General features: G+C 40.8%; 3 protein-coding genes across 4 annotated transcripts in view; all 3 read left to right on the top strand.

Annotated features, from left to right (window-relative positions):
• Positions 1-1,189, top strand: part of eif2b3 (eukaryotic translation initiation factor 2B, subunit 3 gamma) — a 449,880-nt gene extending 448,691 nt beyond the window's left edge. For both annotated transcript variants that reach the window (XM_062428898.1, XM_062428896.1), the window contains exon 12: positions 946-1,189. In XM_062428898.1, the coding sequence (XP_062284882.1) occupies positions 946-998 (53 nt within the window). In that variant the 3' untranslated portion in view covers positions 999-1,189. The remainder of the gene's footprint in view (positions 1-945) is intronic.
• A 10,701-nt stretch (positions 1,190-11,890) lies between these two features.
• LOC133990845 (protein patched homolog 1-like) lies at positions 11,891-14,806 on the top strand. The gene is made up of 3 exons (XM_062429251.1): positions 11,891-12,037; positions 13,641-13,833; positions 14,709-14,806. The coding sequence occupies exons 1-3, from the start codon at positions 11,891-11,893 to the stop codon at positions 14,804-14,806; spliced, it is 438 nt and encodes a 145-aa protein (XP_062285235.1).
• A 223-nt stretch (positions 14,807-15,029) lies between these two features.
• The window catches only part of LOC133990844 (protein patched homolog 1-like), a 6,210-nt gene continuing 4,770 nt past the window's right edge, over positions 15,030-16,469 (top strand). The window contains exon 1 of the mRNA XM_062429250.1: positions 15,030-15,141. Coding sequence (XP_062285234.1) covers positions 15,030-15,141 — 112 coding nt within the window. The remainder of the gene's footprint in view (positions 15,142-16,469) is intronic.

Below are 16,469 nucleotides of genomic sequence, written 5' to 3'. Positions count from 1 at the left end.
ATTGCTCAGTCTCTTAATCCTATTTGGAAGTCAGGTCTCAAATCTTAGATAGCAGTATGGCCTCAGTCACAATCAGATAAACAGTGGTGACATCCTTTAGGTCTTCAGTACAGATTCATTAACAGTAATAGTACAAAAACATACAGTATATTACGTTGGTTAAAGTCCAAATGAAACATTTCAAGATGTCACTTTGACGTGTGTTTGAGTGAAAGAGAATAGACAAGCGGAACATAATCATTTGAACGTTGAAAAGTAGGAATGTCATAATGAATCTTAGCTCTGTGTTGCTAAAAGTTTGATTGATGGGTGGATGTCATGATAGTATTGATTGAAATGGGTTGGTTCAAGCTGACATAAGTACAAGTCATATTTTGTTTCAGAGGAAGAAAACATGCTTAGATATAAGAGTACAATGAAATTCGGGGGTGGGGGGTTGGGATTAAATAGGTGCTTTTCCTCTGAAAATTGGAATTTTATTACTCTGTCATGTACCCATGATTAGCTGCTTTTTACAATTTCAAAGTTTTCCCATTAAAATTCAAGCACATATCAAGTTGTAATATCCAAATGTACTTAGTAAAGTGCTGTTTGCTTGTTGTATTTACCACAATAACTTCCTTCAGTTGAACAGGATGACTGAAAAAACATTTTCACTCCATCAGCAGTTGTGTGTAGTGGCAGAAAATGGAATGATGTCATATCAAATATGTCTAAAATTGGATTATTTTCTCCATAATATGCTTATGGAGCATGTTGTAGCTGTCACTTGAATACTACACATTTTTCAGTTTATCCACTGTGTTTTGGGAGCGTTTTATAAACCTGAACGGTCATCCAGCCCTTTCAACCATACAAACTTGTATTTGGAATTACACACAAATGTAAAACTTGCCTTTTCTGATTGAATTGATTCATTTTGATTCATTTCTCATTCTTCCTCAGCTGAGAGGACTAACGAGGTCATTGTTGGAACAGACCAGCTGATGGAGATCTAGCTCCCACAGGGAAGAAGTGGCATCGCCTCATTAACCAGTCACAGAGCAGCAAAACACAGAGGACAACTAATTCACCGGCTGACCGACCAATCAGAAGCCTGGATACTGCTTGACGGTCCCACATTCTCTTCTCATAGGCTTTCTTTTGTAAATTGTGTCTAAATAAAGACAGGTCTGCTTAAACCCATAAATCTGTTATTTTTGTATTTTTAAGGCATTTTAATGATGATGATTTAAATGACTTTGTGTAATGTCAACTGGTCGACTGTCAGTTTGAGCTCGATCTTTGTAATCTTTTCTCTACACTAGCTATTATCAGATCATTACTGTCTCCTCATAGCAGCACTCAATTACACAAGTCACCCTGTTGGAGAGGGAGGAGCGCAGACTTGTACATGTTTGAATGTGCATGGTGTTTACACGCGCACACTGTGCAGCTGTGAAGACCAGAGATGGAGAGAAAAAGCAGTGGGAGGGGTGACCACAATGGCATGGGGGTTAAGTTTATTTGTACACAAAAATGGTGTATGTGTAGGTCCCAGACCACCCACCTTGATCCCGTATCAGTTAACACTGACACCCCACCCACTCTCTCACTCACACACGCACACACAGCAGATGAGGAAACTGACTCGCTCCTGACGCTTTTCTTTCTTTTTTCTCCTCTTCTTTCCCTTTCTGCTCCCTTTGCTGTCACAAGATTTATTGCATTCCTTCGGCAGAGCATTGCTCAAATTACAGGTTTGAAGTTCCTTAGTCACCAAGGAAGAAGATGAGGACAGGGATGTCTGTAGGGCTGCTGTGTGTGTGTGTGTGTGTGTGTGTGTGTGTGTGTGTGTGTGTGTGTGTGTGTGTGTGTCTGTCTGTCTGTCTGTCTGTCTGTCTGTCTGTCTGTCTGTCTGTCTGTCTGTCTGTCTGTCTGTCTGTCTGTCTGTCTGTCTGTCTGTCTGTCTGTCTGTCAGAGTGAGTGAGTGAGTGATTTACTGTCCTCTGTTTCCTATTGTGTCTGTGGCCTTGCAGGAGTCATTTAGACTGTCTCTTGTGGCTTGATTATGATGTTGATTATGATGCTATAACACCGTAAAGTACAGCCTCGTTGATGAAGGTGCGCTCGATTTTGCTCAACTTAAGAGATTCTTCAAGCAGAGATCTGTAACTTTCCACATGTTTTCAACCTCAAAGAGGCACTTCATGTGGGGTACTACTTTGCCCGTCAAAACACCAGCTGTATAATATCTTCTGTGGTGCTGCTAGGAGTCTGCAGTCTGAGGAAATTATAACAAAGATGACATCTGAGTTTAATTTTGGTTTGGTATTCCAAACTACTGTTAACTATTATTATAACTACTAATGTATAACAGGAAATCCGTGTTACAAACTGGTAGTCTAACAAAAGATTTTATCTTGTTGCATCATGGGAAATGTAGGATCCAGTCTTCTATGGTTGACCCATACTAGGGATTAAAAAACTGTATACTTCAGCCTCTGCTGTATTTGATTTGATGCAGATTTAGTTTTATGAATCTGCCTATCATAAGCCCACAAACATTATTTTTGGAGAGTCCCTTCAAGTATCAACAAAGATAGCAGAGTTTTAGGCTTGTTACATCCGGCATGTCTCTATTCAATATAGTAGTCATAAGCACGCATGAGTATATATTGTGCTCTCACTTGAAATGTGACAAGATGAAAAACTCAAATAATAACTAAATATAGTTTATTTTTGAGTGTGCTACTGATGTACAGTCTTTCACAGTACAATGCACAAAGGAAATAGGAGGAGCTGCTGACAGCTGGAAAAATGACAATAATGTGGGTGATGGTGAGACAACTCCTCCTGAAAAACAAAGATCATTATTCAGTTTTTAGGAAGACATTTTGTTTTCTCTGTGGCTGTCACAGTTTGACGTGCAGACACCCAATTTATTGGATCACTTCCTGTTAGTTTAATATGTTATAGTATGTTCAATTTTTGGATACCAACTGCTTAAAGAGTATATTATGACGGTTAGTATGTAGCATTTGTCTCGCCTCATATTTGTTTGTATCCAGCCGTTTGGCCAAGAAAATGCCATTGACTGACCTGATAACTTGGAAATAAATACTTAATCGACTTTATCATCAGAACAGGTGCAAACTGACAGAACAACTTGGCAAACGATGTAGATTTCAGTTTTAAACTATGTGATGAAATACAAAACTAGAAGGTGCACTGTGTCCTTGCTTTTTGTCTTGGCTGTGTTAAACATTTTCAGCGGTCTCACACTCTGACCTCTCTCCTCAACCTCATGATGAGATCTGGCAGCTGGGTGTGTTTGGGTAGAGGTTTGTATATTTATACAAAGACCCCCAGAGTCCCCTCTTTACAACGCCACTATGACTGAACCCGCCCTGCCAGTCCATACGTGTGTTTGCTCGTGTATGTGCACGCATGTGTGCAGACTTACCTGTGTGTGACCATTGTTATAATCCTCTGTCACACCAACTAATCAGTGCTGCCTCACACCGCTGTGAGTGAATGCATGCATGCGTGCGCACACATGCATACACAATTGTGCATGTTTGCTTTGCAGATCTGGAGATCAGATGTCAAGCCACAGATCATATATCAGGCTGTCTGTTGGTCTTTGGTTTTGTAGCCTTGTTGAATTTTTTGCACATCTCTACAGAAGATTTTCACCTAATTATGCATCCCAAACAAATCTATCTTTAACCACAGAGGGAAAAAGTCAAACATTTTATGCAACAACTAAAATCCATTTAGCTGGCAGCACATTCACCCATAATATATGTCTCAACAGGGATGAAATAAATGAACATGCTCTTGCACATTTGCAGTGACATTTTAAAATGTCCTCTTTTGCTAATGTCAAAATAGCTTTAAGTTCTGTTTTTGTCGTCACACTTACTAGATTGTGTTTCTCTGGCTAGATTCAAATACAAATTATTGTATGTGGAGTGTTTTTTTTTTATGCAGAGTGATTCATGATGACCATTTTTTTCAGGAAATTAATGTCATAGAACTTGACAGAAGTCTGGAGTTTTAACAGGCTTGTTCACATTGGAGTTTTTTCACAGACTGGGAAGGGACTCAGAGCTGGTTGGGGAAGTTTCAAATGGGTGTCAACATAAGATGTTTTTTGTAAAAATGAAAACTTTTGGCAGTGTTATTTTGACACTGTCTCATGTCTCACATGTCCCTCCAAAATTATGTCTAATGAATAGAATCCAGCTGGTTTGGTGGTTACTTGTTTAAATGGTCAAATCACCCACATTACTAAAAGCAAATATTCCCACTTATCACTAACAGTGGAAAAATATGGGTCAACTTTTTGAGATATCCACCTCTGCCACCTGAATACAATGAGGTGAATGGAATTGTGTTTGTGGTGCAGAACATACAAAATACATTTAAAAAGCAGGCACAGTGTGTATTTCAAGAACCAATGATACAGGTAGTCCAGATAATCCAAAAGTCTGACTGGCAATGGTTCTCATATAGGAACTATTTTCTATTGAGGAGGAAGAAGAGGAAAAAAACCATCCAAAGCAAAGTCTGTGTATTATCTAAAGTAAGCAGCACTTTAGTCAAGAAAGTTTGAGAGGAAGTGTTTGACCTTTCTCAACTTTGATTTATGAAGTGAGACATGAATTAAGAAACAACCAAACAACATAGTTAAGAGTTTAGATACATAGATAGTTTGATACATGCATAGATAGGTGGGTGGATAGATGGTTAGATGGATGGTGGAGACAAATGCGCGAGATATGGACATATGCAGACGTACAGAGAGGTGGGGTGGAGTCTGAGCTCTGGGTTGGGTGAAGGGGGGTTTGGCTTAGTAGCTGGGTGGCTTCATGGCTTGAGGGCTGATCGTGGGTGAGCAAGAGAGACAGAGAGAGCGAGCAGGCCACCCAAGTGGCAGTCAGTCAGAAACCTGTGTGTGTTTGCTGCTGACCCCTACACATTAGCACAACACTTCCTCAATTTGTCTTCTGTGTTCTCCGGCCACAAATGAATTTCCTCCCTCCCTCTCTTTTTTTTCTCCACACTACCTTTCAAGATGCTACCCCCCTCCGAAACACACACACACACACACACACACACACCAACACCACCCCAACCATGCTCCATTTCTAACTTAAACATCTGAATACATACACACACACACACACACACACACACACACACACACAAACACACAAACACCCTTTTTACAAGCTTTAGAGATACAACAGTTGCTTATGTTGCTCAGCCAACAATGAGTGTGTGTGTGTGGAGACAAAGATCCCATGTATGGGATAACAACCTCACTGACATGCCCTACACACACACACACACACACACACACACACACACACACACACACACACACACACACACACACACACTTAACCAGATATCCCTGTCTGTCACTGTGGAGGCCCCCAGCTAATTAACTAAACATTGACTGGGTGGTTGATTGGGATCACATCTTAAATCGCTTTTGCTGTAAAATCACAGGAAGAAACAGACGATTGACCTGCTTTACACACTCAGGTGACCTTTTTCTCTCTAATCTTATGAGTTAGACTGACTGCAAAGTGGCAAAGTGGTTGGCAATTCCAAATCGTTAAAAAATAAACACATTTTCCATCTCAAACTTTCAGTTTCCTTTATTCAGCCCCCCAGAAGAGTGTGTTATTCGAGCTTTTTTCATTTTATTTGTAAAAGAGATTTTAATTTACATTCTTATTAATAAAAAGTGCCAAAAGTGTGTCTTACAAGAGGCTGACTTATATACTGAGAGTTTGATTTTACAGAATTTATAAAAAATATGATTTCTGTTATTTAAAGACAGCTGTGTATTGTCCACAAACATTTGAATTGAAGATTTTCTGATAAGCTTGTTCATCATTTGTAACAGATCACAATAGTTCAGAGCTTTTTTGAAATGCTATACCGTTTCAGCCATGTTTTCTCACATACATATGCATAAACACACGCACCGCTTGTGAGTGTTGTGCACTTTCTTTTAAACCTACAGGTCTGAGTTTGCGTTACCACCTGCTAGCTGTGTCTGACAATACCTCTGTTACAACCGCACAAACAAAGACTTAAAGAAAAGTGTGTTTCTCTGTCTCTCTGTGTTTTGTGTGTTTTTCCCCTAGAAAGGCAACCATTCATTACAATGACAAAGGGGTAAAGAAATGCATTATCATAATTAATCTTGTGTGAGACTGTGGGTGGCAGCTTCAACTCTTCTCTGAGACTGACAGTGGTGCTCAATGCAGAAAGTGTCTCTCTGCTACTGGGCAACTTTTTGCCTTTTCAGTGATATCTGAGAAACTTCTGTAATTATAGAGCAGTAAAGTTGAAAAACAACTTGCGGGTATTTCCAAAAATGTGTTGAGATGACTTTGTGAAATATAAATGGTACACCCGACAAGGAGATGCTTTACGACATGATGAAAAAGTCAAAGGTTCTGGTTCATTAAAACTATGGCGTATATTTTTTCCCATCATCAAGAGCTCTTTGTGTTTTTAAACAGATTTATGTCTTTAGTCAGCCAACCTCGAGCCAAATATTCTGTTTGGTTATCATGAAAATAATTTGTTCATTTGGATAACAGTTGGCCTGAACCGTGTTTGTGGTTTGTTCAATCTGATAAAGTCAATGTCAATTTCAAGAAACATTTTCCAGGGAATTTTTGTTATGTCTCCATCTCTCCAGCACTGGATGTGTTGCTTGCTTGTGTTTGCATAGTAAAAATGATTGTGAATCGCCCTCACACATACAGAAGATGTATTGAGTGTGGGATACCTGCAATTTTTTTTTTTACCTTAAAAGTGGATGCTATGACTTAAGTCACACTCAAACTGCAGTCAAGTTTTTCTTAAGCTAAGATTGGTTTTATGTTCTTTATAAGAGGAGTCTGGATTATGCTTTCACTAAACTTACAATAACATACGACAGTTTGGTGCACCTTAATAGCCTTTTTATGCTCTAAAATCTTATTCTGATTGTCTCTTCAGGCACTAATTTTGAACGTCAAACCAATGGATGCACTGGTGTCTATTATCTCTACTTTATTTCTATCATTTAAATACTAAAGTATATACAGACAATCATTGGCAAGTGCAGAAAAGTTAGTTAAAATATAGTTATCTGATTCTTATCCCAATCTAATACAAATTTTAAAATGTTTCTACGAATTATACACTTTAACCGTTTGATCCAGGCTTCTTACTGCATATCAAATGACTGACTGAAATCACATTAATTAGCTTTGACAAATATTCCTACGGGGAAACATCAGACTAATCACTCATTCTGATTGTGACCTTTGCTTAAATGTTCAATTAAAATAGATTGTACATATCAAATCAAATCATCAACAGGAGGAATTCCCAGCCGGCGGGTTGCAATGTGTCATTGTACTTGTAATATTTTCCTAACTTTTTGTAATTTTTGCTTTTTCTCGTGAACTCCTAAATCCTTTCACCTTTGGACGTCTATAATATTTCTTCAAATGAAACAATTGCTCATCATAACCTGTGACAGTCTCAAGTACATACTGCCTCATTTTAAGGGGTCACATGCCAAAATGTCCTGTGAACGGGAAACACTGATCTACAGTAAATATACTAAATCTAATCAAGACATGTTTATGGTATTAGATGTAGTGCTGTACTTTTAATGTTTAAGTTTTGTTTTTAACCTCATGTCATTTGTGCATCCTAAAGGAAATATGTGTATATTTCCTCTTTTTCTGAATCGTCTTTCATCCACCGTTATTCGTCTCTTGTGTTAGAGAAATAAGAGATGCACTTGTGAGCAGCCGCACAGCCTCTCTCTTCGATAAATAAACACATTTCGGGCCTGAACCCTGGGCGTCTCAGATGTTGTGAGACGGCTGAATGCCAGAGCGGTTCCGTAGCACTGCCTATAGCACATACAGAACCCCGGACGGACGGCCAGCCAGCCATGCATGCATGGATGAACGGATGGATGGATGGAGTCACTGGGGAAAGATGAAATGGAGGAATGGAGATAGGGAGGGAGGAAGGGAGGGAGAAGGGGAGAGGAAGAGCCGGACTGGAGTATAAAACTGAGGGGATGGTGTTAAGAAGAAAAGGAGAAATAAAACGAAGTATGGATGTAAAAGTAGGGGAGGTGGAACAATGGAGAAGATTAAAAAAAAGAGGAGATAGATGGACAGAGAGGGACCATGTGGTACACATGACAGGGAGACGGGAAAAAAGGGAGAGAGGGCTTGGGCGGTTTGTGTTTGGAGGCCGGGGCGGTGTGATGGCAGATATCTGCACAGCGCATGGTCATCTCAGATGGTTTATTTATCCAAGGCCTCCAGACCAGGCCTCGGACCTCCCTGAGTTTGTTAGGCTTGAAGGGGCCCCCTACCACACAACCCAATTCCTCACATTCCACATTAGCTCCCATTTCCAGCTGCCTGTTTCCCTCTACCACTCAACCCGACCCAACCCAGTCCAGCCAAACTAGTTCCAGCAAAGTGGAAAAACAGGCCAGCCAGTGCCACCCTAGAAACATGAACATATTATAAGAGCGTATGGCCACCTCCATTTGGACAGATGGATGAGTAAGTATATATGTAGGTGTATCGCTGAACTTCTGCAGAGAGCGGCGGTGTGGTGGTAAAATGAGAAGTTCATAGCAGTATCCTGTGATCCTGTGTCCAAATCAACAGACTTAATGTAGTCAGTGGATATAAGCTGTTTAACCAAGAGATATAAGCAGTGGAAATGCTTAAGGCTTCAAAACTGCCTCTACACTTAAATCTTTGCTGCTTTTTTTGTAACCAAATATTTAATATTGCCCATTAGTGCCCACGTTTATTTATTTATAAAACAGAGATTTGAAACTTGTCTGGGTTTTGCTCCAAGAGGTATCTTAGCACTTAGATAATTATGTTTGTTGATCTACAAAAGTTAGCAAAATATAGTTAAAATTGAAGGAGTCTTTTTATTAACAGAACATCTGTGGAAGTATTGATTATTTATCCATCAATACTGCTGAAACTTGAGACCTGTAGTCTTTACTCTCAACCCCAATTATGGACTTTTTCAAATCATTCTTGGAAAAGCACGTATAAATACAATAATGTATAAATAATCCTCATCATTATTGATACTAATTATGATAGTGGTTATGACGATTAATTTTGTTCATAGTAGTGGCTATGAGTATTAAAGTCTGTGTCTGTTCTTACTTATTTGTTGTTGTCTGTTTGCAGTTAGACATTAGTGTTGGAAGGAGAAGGACAGTAACGGAGAGATAAGGCAGCTCACGTTGGACACTGACTAACTTTTATCAATGCCAATTTAAAAATGTAAATATGCATGCTTTGTTTATAAACCCACAGACTTTATTATTTCTATTAAACATCTTCATACGAATTTCACACCTCATACTGTGTGTTGCATACTGTATGTGAAAGTTTAATTTAAATACCCCCTGACCTATTAACATGTAATATAGATTGTATATATATGCTGTGGTATACTACCATTTAAAAAACGTATGTATATAGCTGAATAAAATCTGTAATAATGGCCATGAACAAAATTGATTATCTTGTTTCTTAACATGTGAAAGGTTGAAAATGTGGCTCTCTAACTTCGCTCCAACTCGCTTCACTTTTGCCTTTCAATGAAATGAGTATAATCCCAAAAGTGAATGTGGATTCTAAAGAGGTTTTTAGGGACTATATTTGTTTTTGCAGGACCATAATGTAGGACCACATGTAATGTTTACTTTGACATTAATTTTTCTTCTTTTTTCTCTTCTTTTTAATTGTGCTTGGCTAAGTTGTTGACCTCCACGGGGACTACTGATGAAAACTAGCCTCTTGGCTAACTCACATTTACACATTACATACTTACATTTACATTGTGGTGTGACTTAAAATGTTGATTGATGTGTACTGTTTGTGCCAAATAAATCTTAAATAAATAAAAGCAGTGTTTGCAAATACATGATAAATGATTTTGAATAAATGTCCTTATTTCACTTCCCTTTTTTTTCATGGCATCACAATTACAACAGTATGTGAATCTTCTCAGTGTGCTTTTATTCTGTCATTATGATTAACTAAATCCGATATAATATTACCACACATCATTCTATCTCTCTCTCTCTCAGTGATAATGATGGACATAACAGCTTAACAACAAGCTGTCACACAGACCTGTTGTAGCTGTCAATACTAGAATGAATATACAGCACCAACACCTATGTTGGAATTGCTTCACTTCAGCTTCAAATTGTTTTATAGTCACTCAAAGGGCCTCAAATTAGCACCGGCCACCTGACAAATGTTCCACACAGCAGTGACAGCGTAATCTGGTAAAGTGTTTGTTCTTCACCCTCATACTGTCATGAGTGGGGCCAATGGGGGCTTACATTAGCAAACCACCAAGACACTTCTAACCCCTTTTTTTCTTTATAGAGATTAGAAAACAGTCATCTGAGAAACCTCTCTCTTTCTTTCTTTCTTTCATTCATTTTCGGGTGTATAGTTCTTAGGTGAACCGCTTTGTGAACTCATGAAATCATGCATGGCAAGACGTGGAAACTTTCCAAAAGTCTCCAGAGAGATAAGTGTGTCACTCTGAACCAGGCAGCTCCGAGGTGTTTTGAAAAAGATGCATATGTGGAATAATTCCTGTGATGTTTTAATGGTAATTTTATAGGGACACAGGGTTATATTTTCTAGGGTGTAAAAAAACCTATCAACCTACTTTTAGAAGCTTGTGGCCAGAAGAGGTGAGGTTACAGCTGTTAGTGCCTGCACACTTCTTGTCACAGCTGCCTAGAACAAACTGCACTCACAGCTAAGATTTTAGAGGGTAAAAATGTATTTTTGAGGTGCACCAAATTTGAGGCTCTAAAACCTCATCAAACATGCCCTGAAGTGATATGAAACGTGTTGACAGATCTGTAATTCTACCATACAAAAAAAGAAAAAATGAATCACATGTTTACATTCCTGCTAAATGCTTGAAAAGCTGAATTAACTTTTTTTTCTCTTTCACTGATTGGCCTTTGCTGATGAAACAAACTCTTAAAAACTGTGTGCGTGCGTGCCTATCGCTGTTGTATCAATAGATGGCATGTGCGATTGCTTCTTCTTACAAACTGGAGGGCCAGGCCACTGGGAATAATGTTCAGAGAGCAAGTGAGGCGGGCAGGCAGCAAGCTGTGTGCGTGAGTGTGCGCGCACGTGTATGTGCGTGAGTGTGTGCGTTCGTGCGCGCGGCTGTGCAGAGTTTATTGAAAGAGTTCCTCTCGCCCTCCCCCCCTCCTCCCCGTCCTCCGCCTCCTCCTCCCCTCCCCTCCAGCCCAGGCAGCAGCAGCCTGGGTGGTCCCCCTCTCTCTCCACTTTGGTGAGCTGTTGCTTAGCAGCTAATAATAGGCGATGTTTGCAAAGTAATTTGCCTCTTCCTTGGCCAATGGGAGCCGGAGCACTTTTCCATCAAACCTCCCTTTTCAGGAATTGCCGAGAGGCGAACTTCTCCAAATGTTACCGTTACGGGATCGGAGTTAGACTTGACACGGTCGGCTCAGACATAGGCTACTACTACTACTACTACTACTACTACTACTACAACTAGGCTACTACTCCTCTCTGAGACGTCGTTTCATAAACTATCTGGACGAATGAAGACTGAAGGATCTATACGGATTTCGGCGCATAATGTTGGGATGGAGTTTCGAGACTTGTTTGGCTCCAAGGAAGACTAGAAAAAGTTCTAACTTGTCGCCGGCGGTGCTGGATGCGCTCCTCTTCTATGTTGGATTATTGTCGCTTTTACTGAACTCGCACCCATTCTCTGTCGCTTTGCTCTGCGCCCCGTTCACCCTCTTTGGACTATGGCCTCGGATCGCGGGGTCCCAGGGGCCGGCGTCTTTGGAGATTTACCCCCGAGTTATACGCGCTCCCAGCCGCCTACGAACCCAGACCTGCTCCGGAGACCGAGCTACTGCCACGCTGCTTTCGCACTTAAACAGATCTCAAAGGTGATACAATGCTCGCAGTCTAGTGTGGATTTACTATGAGGGCAGCTTTCATTCAGTCGGCAATTGTGAATGAAGAGTCTTCAAAGGAAGCTCTTGATTTAGGCGTTATCTAATCGGGAAGCGAGGGGGCATGTGGGAACGTAGGGTTAGGCTGGACAGCAGCTCCTAAACTGGGGTCCGGGGACCACCAGAGTTCCCCGAGGGAGTCAACAGTGAAACCAGGAGTAGAGCAGTTTAACTACTTCACTTTAAATTTCTCTGAATGTAAAGTTAAAGTATAGAAACTGTCGTCAGAGGTTGGCAACAGAAATCATACAGGCTACTTTGTGTTTACAAGGACGAAACCCATGTAAAAACAGAATACGGTGTTTTCATACTTGGCAGCATGTTAACCTCGCTGTTTTGATTGAATGGATGTCAGATTCTCATTCATTTCTGTCGTTAAATCCACCGTGAGGGAGTGAGAGAGCGGGGTTGTTCCCACATATCTCAGCCGTGTTGTGCGTGTTTTTGGCATTGTGCAGGCAGCGCAGAGCGCACTGGCCCGGGGTCTGTTTGGAAATGTGGTGGGTCCTGTAAAGGAATTCACTGATTGAGTTTGATCTGACAAAGCATCTTTGGACCGCCCGGATGCTTGGACGTGTTTCAGCACTGCTGAGAGAAACCACAACACCAGTGCAATGTCGTCTGCAGGAGTGACATTTGTAGCCCAGTCACAGGGTCTGAATGGTGGAGATTTGAACAGTTATTACAGTAAAAGTGCAGAATGTAGATTACTGTAGTGAAATAGATGTCAGCTTCGTATACACATAAGGATATGGAAAAGTGATTGAGCAAGCCTTCTACTTAGTCTCCAAGTTTCAACAAAAGTTAACTTCCTATATTATTTACAACAGCAGTTCATGTATAGTGATATCTTTGTACCGAACACTCAATGAAGAGAGTGTCTATGTAGTGTGACACCTTTTGGATTACATAGGATTGTTACTTTAACAACTTTTAGACTGCAACTATCATCTCAAACTGTGACTTTAATTGAGTTGCGAGTTTGTTTTTGGCTGATGAAAATGATGTTTGGCCTGTTCTTATTAGACCTTTTCATTGCTGTTTCTCTGGGGTCTGTAAGTTGAAACCGCTTGGAACCAGTTTTCCCAAAATAAACGTAATATTAGTGCAGATCATTGCCACGACTGTGCAGTCTAAATCTTCTTTAATGTGTTGTGTCATGGGAGATCCTGTCCTGGGTCTGGTCTAAGTTCATCTGATGGACATGAGTCTGACAGCACGCACAGGGCAGCATAGCTCTGATGTTAAAGCTGTGCTCGGCTAGTTAGCACCTTAACTTATCATGTTATACGAAGCTTCATCCTACAGAAAGACAACTCTCTGACAACAAATGTGCATGCAATCCAGTGTTTTGGATGTTCACTGAATTCAGAAATCTACAAACTTATGGCGCAAATAGAAATACAAGCTATGTGACTTGCCCTTGTGGATAGGTGTGCAGTGATTCATTCTTTATGTATAGTAAGTGGAAACATGGTCATAACAATAAAATAACAATACTGTCATTTTCTCGCCCTCCCTCCTGCTGCGAATCCAGGGGAAGGCGGTAGGTCAGAAAGCTCCTCTGTGGATCCGGGCGAGGTTCCAGGCCCTCCTGTTCTCTCTGGGCTGCCACATCCAGAGGCACTGTGGGAAGGTTCTCTTTATTGGACTCTTAGTATTCGGGGCTCTTTCCGTGGGACTCAGAGTCGCAGCCATCGAAACAGACATCGAGCAGCTATGGGTGGAAGGTGAGTTTGATACATTTCTGTTGTAGCATATGTGGCTTTTGAGCAATGATTCATGTGAGACAGCAACACTAATTCTTAGCATGAGCTGTTTGTTTTTTTTGTGCCAGAGCTGGTGTTGTTACTCACACACAAATACAACATCCGTCATCTTCCAGTTAAGCCACTAGACTGAGTTCACTCTTAGGTTAATTGCTGTACTTTTCTGTTGACACGAGTCAGCTCAAAGTTTTTGTACAATGATTTTTTTTCCCCACTGGGTGTAAATGGAGTGGCCATGTTAGTGTCATCGCAGTTCCATGGGAGGGCACTAGTTGTTCAGTGACAGACAGACTGACTACTTGTTTGGCTGAAATCCTGACTGGAGCAGCAACGAGTAGCAACATTTTTGGGAGCTGTTTTGAAGTAGTTTTTTAAATGTTTGGCTGATTGAAAATGAGCATAATGAACATTTCTGTACATTTCTCACACCATGGCCACTACATCATAGACGTACAAATTACAATAAATTTGTGGATAGAGTTTCAACTTTGTTTTAACAACACCTTGTGCTTGTGTCTTGTGAGTATGTGTTGTTTTCCCTTCCTATGTTAAATTTTCAATGAATCCCAGTATTTCAGAAACACCTCTGACACTATATCATTACAATGCTCTTTCTTCCTCTTCTGCCACACAGACATTCGCTATCTTTTTCTTGCTTTGGGCATGACTATGTGATTCTGAGCTGACTCATAAACTCTTTACGTTTGACACTGCTCTCTTTTTCCTTGCCCCTGTGAGTTTTTAGATTTAGGTTATCTGTACATTTTCAGGGGCAGAAGCAGCTTTATTTGGTTTTTCACACTGGCCAAATTCCTTTTAAACCCCCAGGCTTTCAGTGCCGGGGCTGATCCCCGCAGCAGATGGACTGTGTGAATGGTTAGCCATCTTTGAGGGCTCTGACCCCTCCCCCCTCGGCTCCCTGTGTGGTCCCTAACTATTCTTGGATTCCATTCAACAAGAGGCAAGCAGGCAGGCAGGCAAGCAGGCACCACCTCCCTAACCCCCCCTCCCTCCTTCCCTCCTCCTCCTCTCCTCCTCACAAGAAGAAAAAATATAAGTAAATGCAGCTGAAGTTTACCCACCTGTTTTGCACGCTCTAAAAGCGCCACAGCAGTTGGTGAATATAAACAGACTCTATAGGGTTTTTTAAGCCCACCATGTCACTAGAGGACGGGGACAGGCGGCTTCCACGGGAGCTGTGTGGAGGTGTCAGAGAAATCACACACCACTGGTGTCAGGAGAAGTGTTTGGAGGCCGTGCGCTTCACTTGTACAGGAATTTAAATAAGTACCTCAGTCGGGCACAATTTAAAAAAACAATCTCCATTAATGGAGTCACTGAAATTATTAGTTTGAGGCTGGAAAGAAAATCTTGAACCTTCTACAAAAACAGGCAACAAGCGTTTTAATGTTCACAGTTTCCTTTTTTCTTTGGTTTTATTCTGGTTAGTGTAAAGCTTCAGGATTACCTCTTGAGCTAATTGGCAGAGCCATCGCTTAAAGGAGATGTTTAGATGTTTGTGTGCCAGTTGTTTTGCTGTGGGATTGAGAGAGTTGAACTGGGGGGCTGAAAAGGAATGCTGTGCCTTTAAGAGGCCGTGGTCATGTTTCTAAAGTTTCTGCCTGCCTTGTTTCCACCAATAGCCCATTGACAAAGCTGCTAGGGCCTCAATGGAGAGTAAAGTGGTTCGGTAACAAGGAGAGGTTAGTTCTCCCTCTGTCTCTCTCGCTCTCTCTCTCTCTCTCTCTCACACACACACACACACACACACACCCAGAAGCACAGTAAAACACACACACGCACCATTGCACTTAAGCCAGAATACAAGAGGGAGGAATGATACTCGGCAATAAGACAGCGGATTTCATATTCAAATAGTTTTCCAAATGAAACATTTAATTTTACAAACTGTGAACTGCAAGCAAAATGTATCTTTTTTTTAATTCTTTGTCCCAAAAGGGCACTTAGTTTGAAGCAGGAATACAGAAAAAACAACATAGACCACACAACAGATTAAACACAACAACAAAATTAATTAATTGCAGTTAAAACATGAATGTTACATGAATCTTTTTGTGTACATCTTTATATATAAAGTAAAGTTAGCTTCTAATTCATATTCATCATATTTGACAAGTATTCTTATAAAACAGCTCTCCCCTAACACAGTATAAACAAAGCTTTTCCACTTGTATCCTAATTTGTTCAGAATCAACAAATCATAGCTGTGAATTGACACCTTATGTAACACCCTGTCAGCACGGTGTAAACTGTGTGTGTGTGTGCGTGTGAATGCTTTAGAGGCATATGCTTCCCATCATATATTCATACTCGAAGCTGCCCCCACATTACCCACACAAACACACACACATAGACTTGTCATCTTTGCCACCTTTGGTGCGTACAGCCTAAGTGCCGTCTGTCTTCCTGCCTGAATTTCCTGACTGCGTGCCCGTCTGTCTGCCTGTGCTTTGTGTGTGTCTGTTTATATTTCTACCTGTCTGTCTGCCTTGCTCTGTGAAGTCAGGCCACCAGGGCTTTTTTAATTGCTTCCTCCCTCCTACAGGACCAAAACACTGTGAAGCAAAGCACAGCAG

The sequence above is a fragment of the Scomber scombrus genome, chromosome 11, assembly GCF_963691925.1.
Source record: "Scomber scombrus chromosome 11, fScoSco1.1, whole genome shotgun sequence".
In the NCBI taxonomy this organism is placed as follows: domain Eukaryota; kingdom Metazoa; phylum Chordata; class Actinopteri; order Scombriformes; family Scombridae; genus Scomber; species Scomber scombrus.
This window is presented reverse-complemented; position numbering and strand designations above follow the sequence as displayed.

What these genes read in the sequence shown, in the direction of transcription:
- LOC133990845 (XM_062429251.1), top strand. Translation starts at nt 11,891, where the DNA reads ATGGCCTCGGATCGCGGGGTCCCAGGGGCCGGCGTCTTTGGAGATTTA. An exon ending in CACTTAAACAGATCTCAAAG is followed by an intron (nt 12,038 to 13,640) that starts GTGATACAATGC and finishes CTGCGAATCCAG; the next exon opens with GGGAAGGCGGTAGGTCAGAA. An exon ending in CGAGCAGCTATGGGTGGAAG is followed by an intron (nt 13,834 to 14,708) that starts GTGAGTTTGATA and finishes CCAGGCTTTCAG; the next exon opens with TGCCGGGGCTGATCCCCGCA.